The sequence below is a fragment of the Cricetulus griseus genome, chromosome 6, assembly GCF_003668045.3.
Source record: "Cricetulus griseus strain 17A/GY chromosome 6, alternate assembly CriGri-PICRH-1.0, whole genome shotgun sequence".
Classification (NCBI taxonomy): domain Eukaryota; kingdom Metazoa; phylum Chordata; class Mammalia; order Rodentia; family Cricetidae; genus Cricetulus; species Cricetulus griseus.
The window spans coordinates 146156162-146180570 of NC_048599.1; the positions used below are offsets into that span (position 1 = coordinate 146156162).

At 38.2% G+C, this 24409-nt stretch overlaps 1 protein-coding gene across 7 annotated transcripts in view; it reads left to right on the top strand.

Moving 5' to 3' along the window:
- Positions 1-24409, top strand: part of Mapkap1 (MAPK associated protein 1) — a 218143-nt gene that overhangs the window by 25338 nt on the left and 168396 nt on the right. For 6 of the 7 annotated variants that reach the window (XM_027423728.2, XM_027423732.2, XM_027423731.2 and 3 more), the window contains exons 1-3: positions 5196-5454; positions 8113-8202; positions 20444-20592. In XM_027423728.2, coding sequence (XP_027279529.1) covers positions 5196-5454; positions 8113-8202; positions 20444-20592 — 498 coding nt within the window. Of the gene's footprint in view, positions 1-5126; positions 5455-8112; positions 8203-20443; positions 20593-24409 lie in introns of those variants that run through there. The other variant, XM_027423729.2, reaches the window with a different exon arrangement.

Below are 24409 nucleotides of genomic sequence, written 5' to 3' on the forward strand. Positions count from 1 at the left end.
CAGAATCTGCTAGAAATGATTTCAACCATGTCCCAAGTTACCATGCACAGGTCCTGTGATTATTAATGAACGTAAACAGTTGTGAGGAGTTGTATGTAGTATCCAAGTTACACTAGGACCCTCTTTTAATAGAGTAGTAGGAACTAAGCAGATATGTGCTGAATCTTTTTATAAGGAGACCAACTATGCACATTAAAAATACTTGTCATTTTAAAATTGGGAGTGGTAGCACACACATGTAATCCCAGCATGTAAGAGGTGGGGTGGGAGGGTCAGGCATTCAAGGCCAGTCTCATAGCAAGTTTGAGGCCAGCTGTACTATATAAGACCCTGTCTCAAAAAGAAGAAGGAAAAAGCAGGGAAATGGTGGCATTTGGGAGGCAGAGGCAGGCAGATCTCTGTGAATTTGAGGCCAGCCTAATCTACTGAGCTAGTTCCAGGTCAGCCAGGGCTACTCAGAGAATCCCTGTCCCCAAAAAATAAAATAAGATTAAAAAAAAAAAAAAGATAGGGGACTGGAGAGATGGCTCAGAGGTTAAGAGCACCTACTGCTCTTCCAGAGGTCTGAGTTCAATTCCCAGCAACCACATGGTGGCTCCCAACCATCTATAATGAGATCTGTTGCCCTCTTCCTGCCTGCAGGCATATTGCAGGCAAAACATTGTATACGTAATAAATAAAATTGTTTAAAAAAATTTAAAAAAAGGAGAAAGTTCCATTTTAGAATTGTCCTCACTTCTGCCTAGGTGTCCCTACTACTTTAATTTTTTAATAAACAAATATGCTTTGAAGAACCTGTGAATAAAAGTGGGAGAAAGGGACTAATACTGTTCACCATTTGTGAAGTCCTGGGTTCTACCTCTAGTTTCTTGCTCGCTCACTTGCTCCCTCTTACATATAAATGTAAAAAAAAAAAATTATCATTGAAATTGAGATTAAACTAGTTAATTTTGTTTAAAACCTTTTTAAATTTAATTAAAATTTCAGTTGTTAGTAAAATATACATAGCATAAAATGTGTCATTTTAATGACTTCAATATACAGTTCTGTGGCATTATGTATACCTATAGTGGTATGCAGCCATCACCACAACCCATCTCGAGAATTTTCCATTTTCCTAGACTGAAAATAGTACTGAACAGCTACTCAGTTTTCCTTCCAACAGCCCCTGGCAGGTACTAGTCTCCTTTCTGTGGTGACATATTGCTTATGATATATTAAAGCTACTGGGGATCAAAATAGCAAAGCAGCCACACTAGTTATAAAAGCTAGGTGGTGGTGGTACACACCTTTAATCCTAGGACTCGGGATTAAGAGGTAGCTGGATCTCTGTTAGTTCAAGGCCACACTGACTACATGAAATTGATCCAGTCATAAGAGAAACAGCTCACACACAAAGGTGATCTCAGCACCTGGGATCACAAGCCTTTAATCCCAGCATTAGGGAGGTGGAGACAGGAGGATATGGCTGGGTGGAGAAAGGAATGTAAGGAGGAGGAGACAGGAACTGAGAGCTTTTTGCCTCTGAGGATTTGTGGAGATTGCTGTTTCAGCTAGATAGAGGTAAGATGACTGGCTTGGCTGCTTTGCTTTTCTGATGTGTAGCTTGAAGCTTGAACCCCAGTATCAGTCTTTGGGTCTTTTATTTTTCATGTTATACTTCTGTCATTCAAAATGTGTGTGCTCTAGGCCCATATGAGAACACTTAGGAGTACATGTTCTTTTGTGACTGGTACATTTCACTTAGTTATAATGTCCATAAGCATCATCCATTTTGAAGTATTATTTCCTGGGGTTCTAAGGCTCATGTACTTGCCAATGTATATATATTATATTTTGTTTATCCTTCCTCTACCATATATATATATATATATACATATATATATATATGTATGTATGTATTTTTTTATGTATATCTCTGTGTGGTATATGCACATGTGGACCCATGTGTACAGAGGCCAGAGACATTAGGTGTCCTGTTCTGTTGTTTTTTTACCTTATTTTCTTGTGATGTGGCTGAAGCTGACTCTAGGCTGGTGACCAGCAAGTTCCAGGGATCCTCCTGTCTCTGTCACTCATAGCACTAGAGTCACAGATATATGTGACCATACCTGGCTTTGTATGTAAGTGCCCAGGATTTGCACGCTGGTGTTCGTGGTTCCCAGCCCTTTCCATATATTTTTTTATTACAACATAATATTCTATTGCATGCATGTCAGAGCATATGCATGATTGAATGTTTAGATTACATTTGGATTTTCAGTATATATTCCAAATGTGTACATATATATATATATATATATATATATATATATATATATTGAAATAAACTTTTATGCTCAGCTACTTCCTGGGGCAAGGTCTGTAGTATGTTTCATAGAGTGTTTATGTTTTACAGTTTGATAAGCATTACCAAGTTTCTCTAGAAAGTACCCATTTTCACTCCCCCCTATTATTAATGAGAGTGTAATGTTTCAGGACACATGTTAATATGAGCTCTTAAAAATCTTTTTGTTCTTTGTACAGTTGAACAGAAAAAATAACCTACTTCATTGTTGTTCTGAACGTCTGTTAGAAGGCAAATACACCTTCAAGCGATGCTTAGCTGCTCTTAAGAGATTTTAAAAATACTGTCATGTTCTGAAAAGCAGTGTTTTTATAAGTAGATAGTGTCCCAAGGTGACAGTTTTGAAAGGCACATTGGTTAGAAGCTCCCATGTCTGTGTTAATGGAGTGTTATCCCTCTTTTTAACCACACACCTGACATGCTTGAAGGACTTATCTCGAAAGCAGGATTGGAAGTTGAGCAGCTGCTTGTATTGAGTATCCTGCTTGGTGTAGCATTCTTGTTGCCAGAGACATGTGGTGCTAAGACCCCTGTCCTTATGGAACTACAGGAACACCTCATTGTAGCCCAGAAATGACACCCCAATAGCTGTGTTTCCCAGGGAAGTCCTGTGGAAGTTTCCTCTCAGAGCTGGTGTGGATCAAATCACACCAATTCATCAGTACATGGAGTCCTACTGTTTAACAAAGAGACTGCCTGCTGATGCTGGATTGTGTTGAGGCCTTTCTAACAAAGGATGAAGTTGAGCTGGGGTGCCTCCTCAGAGGTGCTTAACCCATTCCCCTGTTTGTAAGCTGTGCTGGAGCAGATTCACTTTACTAGCAAAGTTCTGTGTTATTTTGGTTTAGGGTTTTTTTTTTTTGGGGGGGGGGTCCTTCAGGGTACTTTTTTTCTGTTCTTTGCTATTTGGTTTTTGGTTTCCAGAACACTCAGTACATTTGGTTTTGCAGGGAGAGCTAGATGATATGAAGGTGAAAGGGACAACCCTTTTGCCAGCAGCTAGCTGCCTGCCTTTCACGGAGGGAAAATAGTGATTGTCTCAGGAGGCTTGCGGGTGGTCAGCTGCGACTGATAGATCAGCTTCTTTACAAGACATAAAGGAAAGAGAGTAAATATTAGTGTATCTTGATTAAATATCTTGATTAGCAATGTGCTTCAGTCACATTTTAATATTAGTATTTTTAAGATCCACTAGATAATGGCAGGCAAAATTTTGATACATTTTATAAATCAATTAGTTGTCATGATTTATGTCATTAAATTTTCTCCTATGTTCCTTTTCTAGAAGAAAAATGACAAGTCTTTCATCTTTTCTCTGTTTTTTTTTTTTTCCCCTTGTCTTTCTACTGGGGACCAAACCCAGGCCTTGTATATGCTAGGCAAGTACCCTTTTATATCTCCAGCCCCAAAGATATGTGTTTGTGTTCGAGTGAGGGTGTATGAATGTATGTGTGTGGATGTGGTGTATATGTATTCAGGTGTACATACTTATGTATATGAGGCCAGGTGAGGACAGTGTGTGTTGTGCTGAATAGCTGTCTGCCTTGGGTCTCTGTATCTGGAACTAGGCTAGCAGCTAGCAAGCCCCGGTGATGCTCTCTTGTTGTTGCTTACCTTAGTTTTGGGGTTACAGGCCAATGCTTCTTCTATGCTCTGGTTTTTATTTTTGAGATTTATTTGATTTTATGTACATGAGTGTTTTGCCTGTATGTATATATGTGTATGTATATATCAACCATCATGGGTATGGTTGGTGTCTGTAGAGGTCAGGTGTCAGATCCCCTTACACTGTAGTTACAGATGTTTGTGAACCAACATGTGGGTACTGGGAAACAAACCCAGGTCCTCTGGAAACGCAGCCAGTGCTCTTAATTGCTGAGCCATCTCTACAACCCCCCACCTGTGTTTTTAAGTCGATTCTAGGGATTTAAAACTAGTTTGGTCTTGCTGGGGTGGTGGTGCTGCACAGCTTTAATCCCATCAATTAGGAGGCAGAGGCAGGTAGATCTCCAAGTTCCAGGACAGCTGGGGCTAAGAAAAACCCTGTCTTGAAAAACAAAACAAAACAACAAACAGCAACAAAAAATATTAGTTTGGTCTGTAGGGTCTATTTCCTAGCCACAGTATGTATTATTCTCTGTTGACTATTTCCAGCCAGCTGAGAAAGCTTGATCTAGTCCATGTGATAAACATCATTATAAGTAGTTTTAACAGGATTAAGGAATCAGTTCTTAGAATTAATCTTGTGGCAAGGCAGTTTTGATTAATACATTTTATTTTTAAAATATAATATTATCTTAAGAGAAAGAAAAAAATGTTTATTGAGCAAAATTACTTTGGTGATAAACTTTTATAAAGTCCTGACAGCTCAAAGAGCTTCTTGTCCATTTAAATGTATAGCCATGAGACTGTAAACTGGTAAGTGCAGGTGAGTACTGTAGCATATTGATTGATTACACCTTGTCCTGTACCTTCACCCCAGACCTCACAGCAGGTGCATGGAGTAGAAGAAGAAGGAGGGAAAACGTGTATTCTAATATGCTTCCTTGCTTTGAGTAGCCTCACTAAGTGTTGCTATGATTTACTTGCAAGAGATCCATAGACTGGTGCTTATGAGGACTTCCTTTTAGTTTAGATTTAATCCATTTAAGCTCCTGGGTACAGGGATAATAATGTTGGTTTTCAGGGTAGACTTTTACCACATTGAGTTTGTTTGAAAAATGATTTAGCCATTTCTTTGCATGTTTCTTAAATATTGCTGTGTGCATCATGTTTCTAGGTAGGTGAGCCTGTGAAACAGAATGAAGAGGAGAAAATAGCCTTTTAAAGAACCTGGCCCACAGAAAGGATGGCCTTCTTGGACAATCCAACTATCATTCTAGCTCATATTCGACAGTCACACGTGACCAGTGATGACACAGGAATGTGTGAGATGGTTCTCATTGATCATGATGTTGACCTAGAGAAGACTCATCCTCCTTCTGTGCCTGGAGACAGTGGGTCAGAAGTTCAGGGGAGCAGTGGTGAGACTCAGGGCTACGTGTATGCCCAGTCTGTCGATATTACCTCAAGCTGGGACTTTGGTATTAGAAGACGCTCAAACACAGGTAAACTCTGTTTTTAGTTGTCTTCTTAGCTTCAGATCAGTAGTTAGCCAGGAGATAACGGGCAGTGTTGGAACAGGTCCCTCAGGGAGTCTCTGCCTAGTCAGAGACTGTGACTGAGCATCTCTGGTGTGAGTAGAAGAGCTTCTGGTGTGGGGCTATTTGAAGCAAGTAGACAGGAGAGCCTTATGTAGGTAGATGTTACCTTTAGAAAAGGAAGTGGCCCTGTTTTGAGACCTTAGAGCCACCCAGGAAATTTCCTTGAAGGAGATTCTAGGGTGACAACACTTTATATGGACACAGGCTAGCCTAGGAGTGCAGGCCACCCAAGTCCCAGCTCCTGGAGGAGCAGTGGGATGTGGGCTTTAATAGGATTCATACATGGAGTAAAGAAGGCACCAAAATGCCCCTATCTTGATGCTTTCCCCTTATTTTGTTTTTTGGTTTTTTGGTTTTTTGGTTTTTTGTTTTTTTTGGTTTCTTTTGAGACAGGGTTTCTCAGTGGCTTTTGAGGCTGTCCTGGAACTCACTCTGTAGACCAGGCTGGTCTTGAACTCACAGAGATCCACCTGCCTCTGCCTCCCGAGTGCTGTGATTAAAGGCGTGCGCCACCAACGCCCAGCTTCCCCTTATTTTCTTAAGTTGATCACTAGCCTTTGATTTCAATGGTTTGTAAATGCTCAAATTTGTCATATACATTTAGTTCTTCTAGAGGCTTATGGTTGTCCATTGTCCAGTTGCTAGTGCTTTGGTAATCTTTCCAGGAGAATGCAGTGTGCCAGGGCTTTTATTGATGAGGAGGAGGAAGGGGAGGAAGAGGAGCGCGAACACATACATAAATACATATATATACATGCATACATACGAGAGATGGTATTTTAGGGATCATTTTTTTTTAAGACCATCATAAAATAGAATCAGAATCAGTAGCAGTAACCTGTTAATCCCAGAGAAAGGGAGTGGCAAGAGGTGAACAACATTGAAAAATGTTTATTTTCATAGTTCAAATGTAAAATGTTAACATGGGAGTCTGCTGGCAGAGCTGGGTACACCTCATAGTGAAAGGCAATTTGAATGCAGTGTCTTTGACATCAAAAAGAATAGTTTGCCCTTAAGATGAAGATAACTAATGTCACTTCCCAGTATCTAGATAGACTTTTATAAAAATAGGATTTGTGTGAAGTTTATATGTAATATAGAGCCATTGGTGCTCAGTGCTCTAGTTGTAACATCCTTGTAAGTCACTGTGATGGTATCTTCTGTGACAGGCTGGGTAGATTTTACCAGGAAGATGCTGCCCATTGAGAACATTAGGATGCTATTACTGTGACTGCACCCTCCATAGTTACTAATTACAGTGGAATTTATTTTTCCTCAGTGTATTTGATTAGGTATAGTGGCATTGTCAGAATTCTTTTGCAAGCCAGGGCACTGGAAGCACATGCCTTTAATCCTAGCACTTGGGAGACAGAGGCAGGTGGATCTCTGAGCTTGTGGCCAACCTGGTCTACAAAGATAGGCCCAGGACAGATAGGGTGACACAGAGAAAACTTATCTTGAAAAAACAAAGAAAAAGAGAATGCTTTTGCCAGCATGGTTTTTAAATTTCTGGCAAGATTATTTCCAATGTCCCTTTCCCATAATGTTAAGGAAGGAATGTATAATTCCCACCTTGAAAGTGCTTGTAAATAAAATTTATTTTCCTAATGTCAATGTGTGTGCCTGAATAGGATGTGGAAGAGTAGCAAGAGAAAACAAGCTTTAAGAGAGGCCTGAGTTCTGACTTTGCTCAGTTGTGGCTGTGAGCAGCAGTTGCTAATGGATACTGGTCATCTTTCTTTGAAGGACCAGGCTACTGATTTTTGAAGGTTGGAGGTTGATCAGCCAGTGGCAGTATAATCACAAATGTGTACTTTTAGGTGACTCTTGGTGCTGATATTTCTTTATTTAGTTTACTGAGGTGTTAGCACTTAATTGAAATTATAAGCTGTATTGTTGATCAAGGAATTTAGTTTTTAATCTTTAAAGTACATCTTAAAGTTTTGTAAAGAAAAATTGTTCTTTTTTAAGATTTGACTAATGTTACAAAGATACAAATCATTTATTTTACTACCTATAAACTCTTTCAGCTCACTGAAGAAAAGCTATGCTAATTTATATAGCTTTGACATTTTATAATTTTCATGATTTTTAGATAAAGGATTTTATATTTAAAACTTTAATAGTCTAGTCTGAGTTCATTTATCTTTAATTTTTGAAACGGGTAGAGTAATTCATAACAGTAATTTTATTCCTGTAATGTAATATTCACTTCAGTTCATTTGTGCATTAAAATTCCTTTAAGACCGTTATTAATGATTTATATAATGAAATGTCATATTAATCACAGAAGTTTTCACATTTTATTATTCTCTTCCATGTTAATACTATCTTTATGATCTCTATTAATGTTTTATATCCTCTAATTTCAATTATAAATCAAGAATATTTTCATGTTTTTGTTGGTATTTGCTTTTCAGGGGTGCCACCTTTAAAATTTTATGACTTTCTCCCTCCATATGAAATATAAAACATCTTTATTCATATAAAGGTAGTTAATTATGTCTTTGTTTATAGTAAACTTTCATTGACAAACTTATAGTTATAATATTTCTTTTCAAGCTCAAAGATTAGAACGACTCCGCAAAGAGAGACAAAACCAGATCAAATGCAAAAATATTCAGTGGAAAGAAAGAAATTCTAAGCAATCAGGTAAATGGAAATAACTTTCATTTATGATTTGGGATTTGTATACTTAGTTTATATCATTATATATGGACTTTTATTTTTAATCTGTCCTTCTGAGTCCTTGGGGTGATATCATTTATGTTTGAGCTTTGAGCTCCATCACTTGTGTGCACTGGTCCTGTTAGTTTGAGCTCCCTTTCACACTGGTTTACAGGGGTTAATTCGGGAAGAGGGCATTTTCTAAAACTACTACTCTGGTACCTTCTTCTTGGGACCAAGGATAGTACATACTTATTCACATGAGTGTTTAAATTATAGATTCATCTATACGGTTCTATTTCTTTATTTATTTATTCTTTTATTTATTGTTTATGTGTACACACCCACACACACATATCACCCTGCATGTATGGAATCAGAGGTCAACTTGCAGAAATCAGTTTTCTCTTATCGTGTAGGTTTGAGGATTGAACACAGGTTCTTCAGGATGGCAGCCAGAACTTGTACCTGCTGAGCTATCTTGCCAGTCTCATTTATATAGTCCTAATCTAAACTTTCCCTTGCTTCAGTGACCATAACCTTTTTTTTTTTTTTTTTTTTTTTTTTTTTTTTTTTTTTTTTTTTTGCATATATGTGCCAACTCTTTCAGCTTAAAATCCATTCTGTTGCTGGTATTGTTAGCATTGAGGTCTTGTGTTCATACACTGTATGCATATATAGCCTGGCCATGTTACATATTTTCAACTCGAAGAAAAAATTTAAATTCTTGGGCTGGAGAGATGGCTCAGAGGCTAAGAGCACCGACTGCTCTTCCAGAGGTCGTGGTTCAATTCCCAGCAACCACATGGTGGCTCACAACCATCCCTTATGAGATCTGGTGCCCTCTTCTGGTGTGCAGATATACATGGAAGCAGAATGTTGTATACATAATAAAAATAAATAAATCTTTAAAAAAAAATTCTTGATTACTGTGGAAATGGCTCAGTCAAGAAAGTGCAGTGGCAGGCCTGAAATTCCAGTGCTGAGGACGCAGTGGTAAGAGGATCCCTTGGGCTTCTGCCCATCCGGTCTAGCCAGTCAATGAGTTCCACATCTAGTAAGTGACCCATTCTCAGCAAAATGAGGTGGAAAAATGATAGAGGAAGACACTGGACACAATATGGACTCCGCTTGAGCTTGCACACACATAGTCTTGAAAGCAAAGTAGTCTTAAAATAGTTTATAATGATTAGATCATTTTCTAAGACGTTCTCTTTGTTTCTTCCCTTAAAAGAAATATCCTCTTTGTTCTCCTAATACCTCCTTGGCAAGTGATAGATGCCTCATAAATCTTTGTTGACTGTCTCCAATCTGCCCAATAATTCTAAGGCTTGCAGTATTAATGGTTGCTACTTGACCAGCAGAGTTTCCTGGTGTTGTACTTGGCACTTCATATTCTTCATCTTATGCAAAAGTGGAGGTGGTGTTGCAGGTGAGACAGGCTGGGAGAGTTTATTAATTTACCACAGTCACACAACGAGAAGGCAGGAAGAAGCATGGTTGTGCCACATTTCACATCCAGCAATGTCTTCCTTGCTTCTTGTTTTATTCTGCAGTGTTTTTTCACTAGGTCCAATTTTCTTAGTGCCTTCCTCTAAATGATGCCTATGCAGAACCAGAAGTCCCATTGTCATGTTGAGCACAGCAGGCCACACCTGTCATCTCAGCACTCAGGAGGCTGAGGTAGAAGAATCTCAAGTTTACAGCCAGCCTGTGTTACCATTTCTTTTTCATACATCTCACTGATTTCCTTCCTTCCTTCCTTCCTTCCTTCCTTCCTTCCTTCCTTCCTTCCTTCCTTCCTTCCTTCTTTTTTCAAGACAGGGTTTCTCTGTGTAGCTTTGGAGCATATCCTGGCACTCACTGTGGCCTCAAACTCACAGAGATCCGCCTGCCTCTGCCTCCTGAGTGCTGGGATTAAAGGCGTGTGCCACCAACGCCCAGCTTACTGATTGAATTCTTATATTTTTCAGTTGTTTCTTTTCATGTTCATGTTTGTGTGTGTGTGTGTGTGTCTGTCTATGTATGTATGAGTGAGAGAATGATGTTGGGTACCTTCTTCAGTCACTCTCCATATTATATTTGGAAGCAGGTCTCTTGTCAAATCCAGAGCTTGTTGTTTTGTCTCCTGTCTACTTATGACATGACAGGCTGGGCTTAGAAGCTTTTGTATGTATTCTAGGAATCTAAATTTTGGTCCTTGGCATCTTCTTGGTAAGCATTTTATCTGCTGAGCTATCTCCCCATCCCTAGCTTTGCTTCTGATACTTTAAAGATCTGACTAGGCTGCCTCTGTTAAACATCTTTCCTTTATCCTTCACCTTGCTTGTTTTGAAATTCCTGTGTATTTCAGTGCAGTTGTTATGAATCTCCTCTAATGAAGACAAGAGATAGTTTAAGCTCTGTTTCTTTTGCTACCCTTTATTTGCTTTCTTCACTTTCAAATCTTAAATGTATAAGTGGAAGCTATAACATGAGTCGAACACCACTGCTTTCTATGCGGCAAGCAGTCCATTTCCAACTAGAGAATGGTCTTCACCTGGAGTGCTCTTCTCCAGCTCATCCCACCAGCTTTAACTCTGTTGAGAATTTCACAGTGTGCTGGAGAAATGGATCACCCCCTCCAGCTTTCATTTGCAGACTCTCTTCTCATTGTGTATTTACACTTCCCTCCCTAAATTTCCTTCTTCTCTTTTCTGTCTCTCACACATTTCAGGAACTGACTCTGTGACCATATTTCTGCAATAGCTCATTAATGCTTGTTTATACTTTGAGAAGTTCACCTGCAGGACACCTTGCCCCATGGCTGTTCTAAGCAGTTATCGTGAACCTGCTGCATCAATGTACAGAATAATGTCTTTGAAGTTTTCTGTAGGTGGGCTCTGTCATCACAGCTTAGTACTCTTATCTTTAAATTTGCTAGAAAAGTGGAGTCAGGAGTTCACTAAGCATCTGCCTGGAAAACTGAGTAGCACTGTTTTACTTTAAAATTATGTCTGTGTGTATATATACCTATGCGCAGTGGACCAAAGGAATCGAAACACCTGGAACTGGAGTTAAAGGTGATTGTGAGCTGCCTGACTGGCACACTGGGAATCAAATTCAGGTCCTCTCAGCATGTGCCCCTAACTGCTGAGCCATTTCTCCAGCCCCAGCCCTTTGTTTTCACACATCTTTCAAACACATGCTCGCTCCTGGGAACAAATGTTATATTTAAATCCTTTTGATCATCCTTGGGAATTTGGGGTCAGCACCATTTATCCATTCTTTATCTGCTACTTATATTTTGTCAAAACTCTTTCATCTCTTATTTTGTTCCTCAGTAGGAGAATCAGCATAACTTTCATGAGCTTTCCTGGAATGTTCTTCTTCCTACTGATTCCATGAAAGCCAACCTTTTCTTCCCTGACTCCCTCTCCTCCTCCTCCTCCTCCTTTTCTCCTCCCCATCCTTTGATGGGCATGCGCGTGCGTGTGCGTGTGCGTGTGTACATGTGCCATGGTGTTTATATGAGCAGAGGACTATTTGAAGGAGTTGTTTCTCTTTACCATGTAGGATAAAACTCAGGTCAGCAGTCTTGTCAGCCTTACCCACTGAGTCATGTGGTTGGCCCCAGTGTGGCCTTCTCATAGAGGAATTAAAGGTCTCTTGGATGGACTTTGTGACAAATCCACACATGTTGTAAGGGAATGCTTAGAATAAGACACTCAGCGGGCAGTGGTGGTGCACACCTTTAATAGCAGTACTCGGGAGGCAGAAGTAGGCAAATCTTAGTGAGTTCGAGGATAGCCAGGGCTTCACAGTGAGACCTGTGTAGAAAACAAACAAACAAAAAGACCTTCTAAGTATCCTATGGAGTTATGTCACATCAAGGTCAGAGAGGTCTGAAAAATTATAAACTACCAATCTCACATACAGGGGGAAACGATCATTTAGATTTTCATGTATTTATTGTAAATTTCATTTATGACATGGGTAAATATATTTTAGGTTGATCACATGATCATTTGTATGCATAAATAGTTCATAAGCATATCATTTTGTTATGTCTATAGATGTTCCAACATGTCTTATTAAGGCTATTTCTAGATGTATGTATTTGCATTGTAAATAGCAAGTTCCTCATAACTTTTTATTTATACTTGTTTATAAATATTTTAAATTATATAAAAGAGCCTTTTAATTTTCATTATAAATAACTTGCTTTTAAAAATATAATTAATAAATGAAGAATCTCAGTTTTCTTTGTAATATATATTACATATAAACTTTTTAATATCAAGTATCTAATCTGTTGTCACATTTCTCTGATTACCTCAAATTTTTTTGTTTGATTTTACTTTCTTTAGATTTGAATCTAAGGTTCATATATTATTTTTATTAACATTTGATTTACTATTTTTGTGTGTGATTCATGCATGTGTGTATGTGTATGTGTGTGTGCCATGGAGCATGCGAGGGTCATAGCACAACTTTATGGAATTGGTTCTCTCCTTCCACCTTTATGTGAGTTTTGGTTCCAGGGGTTGAACACAGGTTGCTAAGCACCTTTGCTCACTGAGCTGTCTCGTTAATCCTCACATACTACTTTCAGTTAAAATGCCTCATTTCTTTTTAATGTATGGGTTCTCTTTAATTTTTACTGATAATTTATTTGTTGAAGAATAATTGTATCCCAGTTGTCTTAATATGTGTGTGTTCCTGAGCCAGGCATGGTGACGCCTGCGTTTATCCCAGCACTCTAGAGGCAGAGGTAGGCGGATCTCTGAGTTTGAGGCCAGCCTGATCTATAGCTTGAATTCCAGGACAGCAAGAGCTACATAGAATACCCCTGTCTCAAAAAAACAAAAAACAAAAAACAATAAGTGTCTCTGGCTGTTTTCTATAAACTGTCAGTTACAGCCAAAAATTCGATCAGGTTAGGGTTTAACTTTTAGTAAGAGTGGTTTCTTTGTGATGATTTTTATGTTATAACATATCAGGAAACTGCCTGGTGTTTTTTTGTGATTTTTAAGAGTCATAATGGAGTCAGGTATTTGCCAATCCATCATTAAATTGCTTTCAACATCTTTTCATAAATGGTTTGAGTGGCTGTTGCTGGGTGTTACTGGATGCAATATTTCATCAGAGGCTGTAAATAGTGTATTATGACTTTATTCACCAGTTTCATCTATTAACTAGTTTTTATGTATGAAGAATTTTCCATAATGTAGTATTTGGTTATCTTTAGATACATTCCTTCAACAAAGAAAGGGTGGGTGCTTGTTTTTTATCATTATTAACAGATTTCAGAATTATGAGAGTTTTTCCTGGGGTCCTATCTATGTGACCAATGAAGGTTTTTTTCTTTTGTGTCATTATGAACTCATGGTTATTTTGTTTTGAGACAGGATCTTGCTGTGTAGCTAAGGCTAGTCTTTGTAATAAATTCCTTTATAATAGCTATGGTTTTGTTTTACAAATACCATTAATCCTTTTTAGCTCCTATTTCTTCCCCAATCTAGCTTCATAAGTTTCTTCAAGGCATCTTGGTTCTTTTTAGGGGCAACAGGTACTCAGAAACCACAGACTGAGTGCTGGTATGGTTTATAAGGTTAGGATTTTTCTCCTAGTTTTGTTAGGCTAAGCACAGACAAGTAGGTTAATGCTGTAATTGAAATGTAAGTTTATGATTGAGAGTATTTACTGTTCTGTTTTTTACAACAATGTGATTATTAAGAAGACTTAAAGCTTTTTTTGGGTTTTTGTCTATTGAGCAAAATATTCTGTTATAAAATGTATAGCCAAATTATCATGGGGTTAAATCTTAATAATTTCTTTCTTTAAAATTAAACTACTAACTCATCATTACATGTAGACTTTTTCATTTCACTTCTGGTTTTAGAGATTACACTTTTATTCAGTAGCTATAGAAACAGTGTAGATTTTTGTTTTTTTCAGATCTGTTGATGGGTAGAATACAGGATGTGCGAAAGGAGAGTTAGGACAGCTTCCAAGCTTGGGGCATCATGGAATTGAGTTGCTACTTAGAAGGGGAACATTGAAGAAAGATCAACTTGGGAATGTCAGATGTAAAGTTAATGTGTGTGACTGTAATGTTAGGGCCAGAAATAGTCATTTAGGAGTCACCAACATATATATTAGATAGTTATTTATGTCTTCACCAGTTTCGTGTGTATGTCAGGGTGCATATGTGGAATTCAGAGGAAAATTTTATGCAGTCACTTATTTCCTTCCGCCTTTATGTAGGTTCTGGAGATCTAATCTCACGTCCTCAGACTTACATGGCAAGTGCCTTTGAGTCATCTCACCCACCAGCCCTATTTTTTTTCAAGGCAGATTTTACATACAGTAAAGTTTACAGGTATTGAGTGTACAGTTTGATTACTTTTTTTTTTTCAAAACCAAATTGGTCTTTATTCTCTTATAAAACCTGAAGAAGGATCTGAATAAAGCAGGCAATGTCGACCTCTCTCTTCTGCCCATGGCACCCAGTACTTGCCACCTGCCTGGCTTGGCAGACCTTCTCTTTTATCTTTTTTTTTTTTTCCTTCAGTTTGATTACTTTTAACAAATGCATATTCCTGTGACTTAACACCCCAGTTACATGTAGAGGAATTTGATTGTTTCTCAGAGTTCTCCTTTCTAGTTCTTATGTTCCTGAGAGGCAACCATTTTTTTTTTTTTTTTTTTAATCTTATATTGCCACAGTTTAGTTTCACCTCTTGTAGATGGTATTCTAAAATATAGGGTTAGGTGAAGTCTCTCAGGATATAAATGTAGATGGAGAAAAAGGTCAAAGCCAAGCTCTGGAGAATTTCAGTGACCCGGGGAGCCAACGGGGGAATCCACAAGGTGGCTGAAGAGTGGTGACCTGTGAGAGAATAAAAGCTAGATCAGGTAGAGTCCTAGGAAGCCTGTGAGAACAGTGTTTAAAAGGGAGGAAGTGACAATCATTTCAAAGATTCAGGACATCTGTGGGATGATTAAAATTGAGCTAGAGTCAAGACAGAGGTGTTTCTTTTCTTTCTTTCTTTCTTTCTTTCTTTCTTTCTTTCTTTCTTTCTTTCTTTCTTTCTTTCTTTCTTTTGTAGTCTTCATGAAAGTTAATTTAGTGGAGTGGTGTGGCCAGAATGTTTGACTGGGATTGAGTGATGAGATGGGTAGGACAGTAAGGATATATGGATATATGCAGTGGTTTGCAGGAGCAGAGAAATGGGCCAGTAACTAGGAAGAAGGGGTTGGGTTTTCTTTGTTTAATGAGCAGTACTGTGTATATTGCCCGGACTAACTGAAAATGGAATAAAGAAGGAAGTAATAGTGTCTCTGGCTTGGCAAAAGGGGTATGGGTTTTGTGTACAAGGGAGAAACCAGGCTGAGAGAGAGGTTCTTCCATGGTTCAAAGAACAAAGACAGGAAGATGTGCAAGTAAGAGCAAGCAAAACTTCTTGATTGTTTTTATTTTCCCATGACATAGAGAGCTAGAGAGGAAGTGTTGTCAGTCTAAAGTGAAAATTAGTCTTAATAGAAAGAGCTAGTACATCATCACCTCATGCATAACCCTACTGGAAACACATTCAGTAAGTTACTAATGCCTGCTCTGCCTGTTTCTCTGTGGAGCCAGTAGAGCACATAGCACTGTTAATAAGGGACCATTCCTTTCTCCAGTATGGCTATAAAACTTTTGTAGAGTACATGTAGCAAGTTAGTTGTAACATTGAAAATACCACCTAAATCTTGCAATGTAAGTTCTTCAGATGTATGTGTCATAGTCACTGTTCTGTTGCTGTGAAGAGATAACCTTGACCAAGGCAACTCTTACATAAGAAAGTATTTACATGAGGACTTCGATGACCATTGCGGCAGCAGACAGGCATGGTGTTTGAGCAGTAGCTGCGAGCTTTACATGCTGAACCAGAGGAAAGGGGGAAGATAGGAAGGGAGGGATGAATTGAAAGACCAACAGACACTGGGAATGGTGTGGGCTTTTGAAACCTCAGAGCTCACCCCAGTGACACACCTCCTTCCACAAGGCTACACCTCCTAATCCTTCCCAAACAGTTCCACTAACTAGGGACCAAGCATTCAAACATAGGAGCTTATGGGGCCCTTTTTCATTTAACTACCACAGGTAGGTTAACTGTATTTGTATGCCCAGAATCTAGATTTAGGCTTCATGTGTTTAAAGCATTTGATCTTCTAACTCTGTTTCCCAACCCCAGTTCTGCTTTCCATTGTTTTAGTTACCTGTGGTTACCTTAGTGTGGGAAGATTTAGAAATAAACAATTTTTCAATTTAACCTGTTATAGGATATTATGATCTTTAAAATTATTAATAACTTTTTACTGTTACTGTTTTAAATTAAAGTTTATCATCAGTTTGTATGTATAGGAAAAACAGTATAGCCATGCACACTTAAATATTTGAGATATAGTCACAGAATTATGTCTAGAAGTTGTGTTGTTGCAAGTATAATCATAGGAAGTGCTGGCACAAGCTAGGATGGTTATGATGCCACTAGTTCATGCAGTTTTATAGAAACAGTGCCATACATGTAGCCCATCTTTGTCTGGAAGTGGCAATATGAGTGTGTTTACAGGAGTTGGTACTCTTCTGGAGCTTTGGAAGCTGTCCCCTGTGGAGGGGTCACTTTGCCATTTGACTCATGCACTAACTCTCTAGAGATTCATTTAATGAATTTACTTCACTAGCCTGTTGATAAGCTGATGTAGTTTTAAAAAGTTATAAAGTGACCATTGGAGAATTCTGTTGATTTCTCTTGAATTAATTTGACATTGTTGAAGAGTTGAATGGGATTGAACCTGTTGATTGCAGATTTAAAAATCTGAGATTGTACAGTTTCTAATATTCATGAAATGAAAAAGTATAATTGTAGGTGGATATTTCTTTGGCCACCAGCTCACAAATAGGACACAGAGACTTCTCACTAATTACAAAAGTATGGTGTTTAGATTAGGCTTGTCTCAACTAGCTCTTATAACCTTTTTGTAATAATCTACAATCTGTCATGTGGTGTTACCTCTCTTTCATCTTGCACCTCCTGTTTTCTCTCTGGCAACTCTGCCCTCCTAGATTCTTCTTCCTCTTTCTCTGTCCCTGGAAATCCCATGTGTGCTTCCTGCTTAGCTGTTGTCCATTCAGCTTTTTATTACACCAATTACAGCAACACATTTTCACAAAGTGTACAAATACCTACAGCATTTCTTGCTTTTTGCCTAAATAAAAAGAAAAGGTTTTATCTCTAGCATAGTAAAACTATATACAGTAAGAACAATTATCAGAAAAGAATTACATTCAAAATGTTTATGTATCTGGCAAATTTGGAGAAAGTACTGTATTAATATCCTATCTTAGTGAGTCCAGAGCTTTATACCTAAACAATTTTCTACCATAACTTGTATTACCATCCTAACAATGTCCTTTTAGATCTTAAAAGACTTTAGATAAACAACTATAGGTTTTATGTTTCTCAACCTTATAAAGTTTACATCTCTTATATAAGTTTCTTTTCTGAATTTGATTACAAGGAAAACTATAACTATCTAATCTTCAACTCTCTCAGAGACCCAAGATGGATATAATACTACCTGAGTAAACAGGGAATGCAAAGGAACAATTTCTAAAACTATAGAAATGACAGAGACATCTGGCTACCTGGACAGTCACCCAAGTTACCTCTGTAACATTGGAACATCCGTCTTCAGCCTACATGCCTAGAATATTTAACAGACTTTTCTGTGAAGCAGATATTTTGAAGGACTGTTCTACCTTGTCTTGGCGAAGTTTGGCAGTCACTCTGTTTTGTGTTCTCCTTGTCCAGGTTGGACAGCATGCTGCCAGCAGTCGAGTAAAGGGCAGTTTCTTGCCTACTGACTAACTTTGCCACAATAAAAGTAAACTCCATATGGAGGTTCTTTGATGCTCATCATCCTTTTTTGAAGTAAATTGGTGCTTCCAGAAACCAGACATGTCTCACTGTCATGAAAAGCCTTATGTTATTAAAACATCTTAAATGCCATATTCTGCAGGTCTTTTAAGTGTTTTAAGACCATCTATCTAAAATATATTTCTGTATGACCTTGAAAACATACCTAACATTACTACAAGTTTGATTGTTATACATGACAATTAACCTGTACTTCTTAATTATCCTAAATGGTTTATAATAATAGCTTTTCAGGACTAGAACTTTATGTTACATTTTTAAATGAGTTGTATAGGCACAATACCTTAAACAAAAGTAGAAACACATATACAGTATAACAAAAATAACCTTAATTTTGTATCAATATATAAAAGTCTATACCAATGTAAAATATTTGAGACTAGTGGTGGTTCAAAAGTAGACTCAACAATCTATCCTTTGACCTCTTCATTCTATATCCTCCCCTTTCCCTTCAGAAAGAGATCCCTGAATCTAATCTTTGTTCAACCTTTTTACTGACCATTACCAATGACAACTTGTAACCAACCTCTCTAAATGACAACAAACATCCATACCCCACCAAATTGACCAAAAATCACCCACTCCTCCTCTTGGGAGTGTGGGCATTGTGTTTTCTAGACTGCTTCTTGTTGTCTGGGGACAACAGCATCTTTAGGGGACCCTGAGAAAATTGAGCTAATGGTCAAGTCCTGGGAGAGCTAGCTGTTTTCTATTTTCTTTGTGATGGGAAAGTGCAAGGCTTATCTGATACATTCCAAGAAGGAAATTCTTTTTTTCCCCTTTTTTAAAAATTTAAATTAGAAACAAGCTTCTTTTACATGTCAATCTCAGTTCTCTCTCCCTCCCCTCCTCCCCTACACCCCACCAATCCCCTGTCCCAACTTTTCTGCTTCCCAGGAAGGCCTCCCATGGAGTATCTTCAAAGTCTGTCATATCATTTGGAGCCTCCCCAGTGTGTCTAGGCTCTATGTGGAGAGGGCTCCCAAAGTCCATTTGTGTCCTAGGGGTAAATATTGATCCACTACCAGTGACCCCATAGATTGTCCAGACCTCCAAACTGAAGGAGACTTATTACTTATGAAAGCTTGGCCTTTAGCTTAGGCTTGTCTCAACTAGCTCTTATAATTTAAATTAACCCATTTATATTAATCTGTGTTCTGTCACCTCTCTTTCATCTTGTACCTCCTGTTTTCTTTCTGTTTAGCTGGTTACCACACCCTCCTAGATTCCTCCTCCTCCTCTTCCTTCTCCCTAGAATTAGAAATCCTGTCTATACCTCCTGCCTAGCTATTGTCCATTCAGCTGTTTATTACATCAATCACAGCAATACACCTTCACACAGTGTACAAATATCCCACAACATATGATGGTCCCCATATACTTGCCATCTGTTTACCACCTTGATGGATGTTCGGGTGAATTTAGAGTGCTAAATGATCTTTGTGAAGATGTGGAACTGTATTGATTCAGTGACGAATAAGAACTGAAGATTCTGATTTGATGTGATTTTATTTGAATCCCGTTAATCATTATTCACTAATTTATGAAGCAAGTTTTATTGTGTTTTATTGTTATTTATGTATGTGATGTGTTCATTTGTGTCTCCATTGGTATAGATCCAGCCTTGGGGTTTTCGTGGTTGCATGAGTTAGGCCTAACCAGAATATTCCAAGCTCATTTTCATGTGGACAGAATTGGCAGTAATATAACCCTCTCCACAGGCTTATTACAAAGATTTGATAAACTGTGTTGGCATGCACAATGAATGCTAATGTTCCTCTTTTTCCTTTTCTGTTTTTGTCCTCAAGATTTTATGCTGGCGCCATTGGAAAGTAGGGAAAGGACTTTGACCTTAAACATCTAGAATTCTAAAATCATTTAGTGGTAGGACATGAGAGAGCTCTCTGAGGTTTTTTAGGTTGACACACCCAGAGAGGTAGAGTGCAGTGTCTAGTGTCACACAACAGTGACTGCTGCTGAAGCCTGGGTGCCCCAGCTATGAATACTCTTTTTTTTAAGGATGGCTGCTCCACTGCAGTGACTCTTCCTTCCATAGTTCAGGCCTGAGCATCTCTCCATGCACTCTGCCCTGCTGTGCACAAACCCTTAAGTGTGTATAGGGGGTTCTGTGTATGTCAGCCCAGCCTGTTCCTCCACATGCCCTTTTTAGGATACAGAGGAAGACTTGAGGAAAAGTGAACAAACTTGTCTTCTGTACATAGTGATAACGATTTTTTTTTTTTCCTTTTCTATCTCAGCCCAGGAGTTAAGATCACTGTTTGAAAAAAAATCCCTCAAAGAGAAGCCTCCAAGTTTGGGCAAGCAGTCCATATTGTCTGTACGCCTGGAGCAGTGCCCTTTGCAGCTGAATAACCCCTTTAATGAGTATTCCAAGTTTGATGGCAAGGTAAGTTTAAAATAAAGAGGTGTCTCTTTAACTGAGACAGAGGGGGCTTATTATTGGTATCATCATCATCACTATTAGATTTAGGTTTCAAAAGTGCCTCAATATTGTAGAACACCATATTTCCTAAGACCATAGATACAAAAGGTAAGAATGTGGGCTCATTGTTTCTCTTGGTGTTCTTTTATTCTTTGTAGAATTGTACTAATGATAGAGACCCTATTGAACAAGTTTATGACAGAGACACTCTTGAAACATTTGTCCCTGTACTTATGTAGGAACAAGGTATTTAAAACAAAGTAAACTCAAAAAAGGTCAACAGGATTCAGTGGGCTAGAGGAGTTGGCCACAGTTCAGATTGCAAGCCTCTTCCCACTCAGGCAATTATGTGGCATATATAGAAACAAAGTTAGATTAGCTAAAGTTACCTCTGTCTTACTCAGAGACATGTGTTGATGAACACAGAACGGAGTGGAAAGACCATAAAAGAATAAGATGTCAAGACCTTCCCTTCTTAGAAAAGTTAGCGAATGCATAGCCACTGTGGTGCCATATGACCAAGGAACACCAGAATGTTAGGATTAGACATATAGACAAATTCTATAAAAATATAAATGTAGGGGCTGGAGAGATGACTCAAAGGTTGAGAGCACTGACTGCTCTTGCAGAGGTCCTGAGTTCAATTGCCAGCAACCACATGGTGGCTCACAACCATCCATTATGAGATCTGGCGCCCTCTTCTAGTGTGCAGATATACATGGAAGCAGAATGTTGTATACATAATAAATAAATAAAATATTAAAAAATATATAAATGTAAATGTAAATATTGTGTTATGCCAGAATTCGAATAATAACTCTAGCAGCTTTGGCCTTAGGATTTTTCCTGGGTACTATGACCATTAAGAGTTAATAATACACTGCTTGGGACATGGCAATCTTCGCAGACTAGCTTGGAGATTTTGTTTTGGTGTCCTTGTAGCCACAAGAGCTACCAGCTTGAGAACAGGCTGTCATGTGCCTCTAGATTCTTAAAAATTGTTATGGGGTTGATGAGTAAAAATGGTTATGAAAGGTAACTGTTTATCAATGATGTCAAAACTTGAAGGAAAATGACTGGAAATGATAATGCTGTTCTGTCATAGTTTATTAATGATGACTAAAAGATGAGCAAAAGGAAGTGAAACATATGTCCAAAAGCAAAAGTGATATGATCTGTTTTGGAACAACATGAATGTATCCCTACTTACTAAAATCTGTATAAATAAAGATGCACTGTGGCTGCTAGTCAGGCTGTAAGATTCTCCTGACCATCATGGCCTAGCTCACTTCCTTTCCTAGCCTACCTTAATATCCCCTGTTGGGACCTGTTCACCACTGGGGATGGCTCCCAGCAGTTTCCATAGTAATATTTAGGAAGGCCAACACAGAAGTCTTGAGTTCTCTCTCATTCTTTCCTTCTCTGTTCTGACAGTCCATGATTGCTTTAATTCCCCTAGATACATATTTTTGTATGCATGCACCCACCCACTCACCCCCTCCCCTGCCACACTCGCTGAGTGTGATGGTACATACCTACAGTCCTAATACTTGGTGTACCAGAGCAGAAGGGTGGTGAGTTTGAAACCAGCCTGAGCTACATAGCAAGAACTTGTCTCCCAAACCCAATTAAAAAATATACCTCTCTCTCTCTTTAATGTATATAATCTACGCATACATATATGAATATATATGGGTAGAAGCAAAGGGAGGGCTGTATGTACCTATTTACCTGTTTCATCTCCTTGTACTTGAATTTGGGCTGGATGGACTGATGAAGCAGTTGTATTGGATAAGACTTCGACATGGCTCTGGTAGGTGCTTTGCATTGTCCTGACTACTGTCCATAGCCATAGAAATTGGGAGGCCTTCTCTTCAGAATTTTTAGGTCATTGTATTTTGGTTTTTCACTGTTGGAGGATCTTATTGGACACTGCCAGGATGGGTGATTTTTATTTTTTCCATTTGTATTAACAGTTTGCTTTTATAAAATTAAAGTATGTTTATTTTTCTTCTAGAAAAAATGGCCACTGTTTCATGAGGAGGTTGGTGCTGTTACGAGCCTCAGTTCTGAGCTGAGCAGGGTCTTTTTTTAGGAGACAGTCGATTTTTTAATTTATTGCCACTGTGTTTGCTGCCTGGCAGTGGTGTGGGGGTGCTGAGTGATAGTTTGCTGCCTTGAGGGGTCATAGGCAATTTATCTTATTTCAGCACTGTTGCAATTAATAAATGGCAGTGCTTTGCTCATGTTTGCATTTTTCTTCCTCATACTCTAGTTCTGTCAGTTACCATCTTTGAACAAGATATCTTTCTTTCTGCAAACTTTCTTTCCTTAGACAGTGCTTCTGATTTCCATATGTGGAAGTCAGCAAGTGGCCATTGGCAGGAAGGCTGTTACTGTCAGGGTGGGGAACAGAAATTAGAAACACATTAGTGGTTACACACAGGCCCTCAGATGCTCAAGAGCTCCTCCAGAAAACACCCAAAAGCACTATCACTTTCAGGTTGCATTGCACTGAATTTCTCTTCAGTCAGTCCATGCTATATAGTCCTGTGGAATGTAGGGAAAAGAAGGAAGGCTCCCCAGGCCTCTGGAATGTCTCCAGCTTCACTGCAGAGGATTCATTTAGATGGGTAAGAAGCCATCCTGAGTTGGGACATGGCTGGAATTTACTTGCTTCTGTAGCTGATATAGTCTCATTGTTTGATGATTAAGTTGATAGAATAATTAGTGCCAACAATTCCATGCCAACAAACTTGCTCAAACTGTAAAAAATAGTACTTTTTAGAATTTCCTTTTTACCATTCATTAGCTTGGAGTTGTCTGAGAGTTGTGAACATTTCTTGGTACACATAGCTAACTTCTGAAGTTCAGAAAGACAATAAAAACAAAATAAAACAAAAAAAAAACATTCCTCAGTCACACTGACATTTTTTTGTTAGATGTGTATTTACATTTAAGTTGCCCTATGCTTTGTTTTCTTAATCCTTTTGGTAATCTGTAGAGAGTGAGCATTGACTAAGAAGGGTTTATACATCGATAAGTCTATCTTACAATGCCTGCTATTTTCTTATTACCCCATATATTACAATGCTAAAATACAATTAAACCCTTGTTCTCATCTATTATTTAATATTGATGCATTTGGCAGATACGTAATGAAAGTGGCTAGTATTTGAAGGATATTGTACTGTAAGTACTAAATCAGTCTTTATCTTTGTAAAAGGCATCAATATGATAGTCAATGGCATCTCAGTGATTAATAGAGAATTATACTTGAGTCAAGCCTTTTTGTAACCTAGAAATTAAAATGACTATTCAAATAACACCTCAAAATGATCAAATTAGCATTTGGTGATTGCCTAATAATGGGATTGTAGTAGTGCTAACAGTGCCATGGCTGCCTCCAGAGTTGAGATTGTGTCAACCCCCAGATAATAAAGCCTTTCTGTGCCAGTCGACTTTAATCATTTCCAGACTAATTCTTTCTGTAAATCATCTGACATTCAGTACTAAATTTTTGTTACTGTTGTAACTTAAAATCTTTTATTTTTATTCAGCTCATATTTAAGAAATGAAATGAGTATTCTGTATTAATGATTCATCATCTTATTATTGGGACTACATTTTTTTTGCCTCAAATGTAAGGGTTTTCCATGTATTTGATACTATATGTAATGTACCTACATGTATATAAGTATATATGTATTTGCAAAGAATTTTTAAAGCCAGTAAAACATACACTGATTATTTTTTTCTTTTTACAAATATTCATGATGCT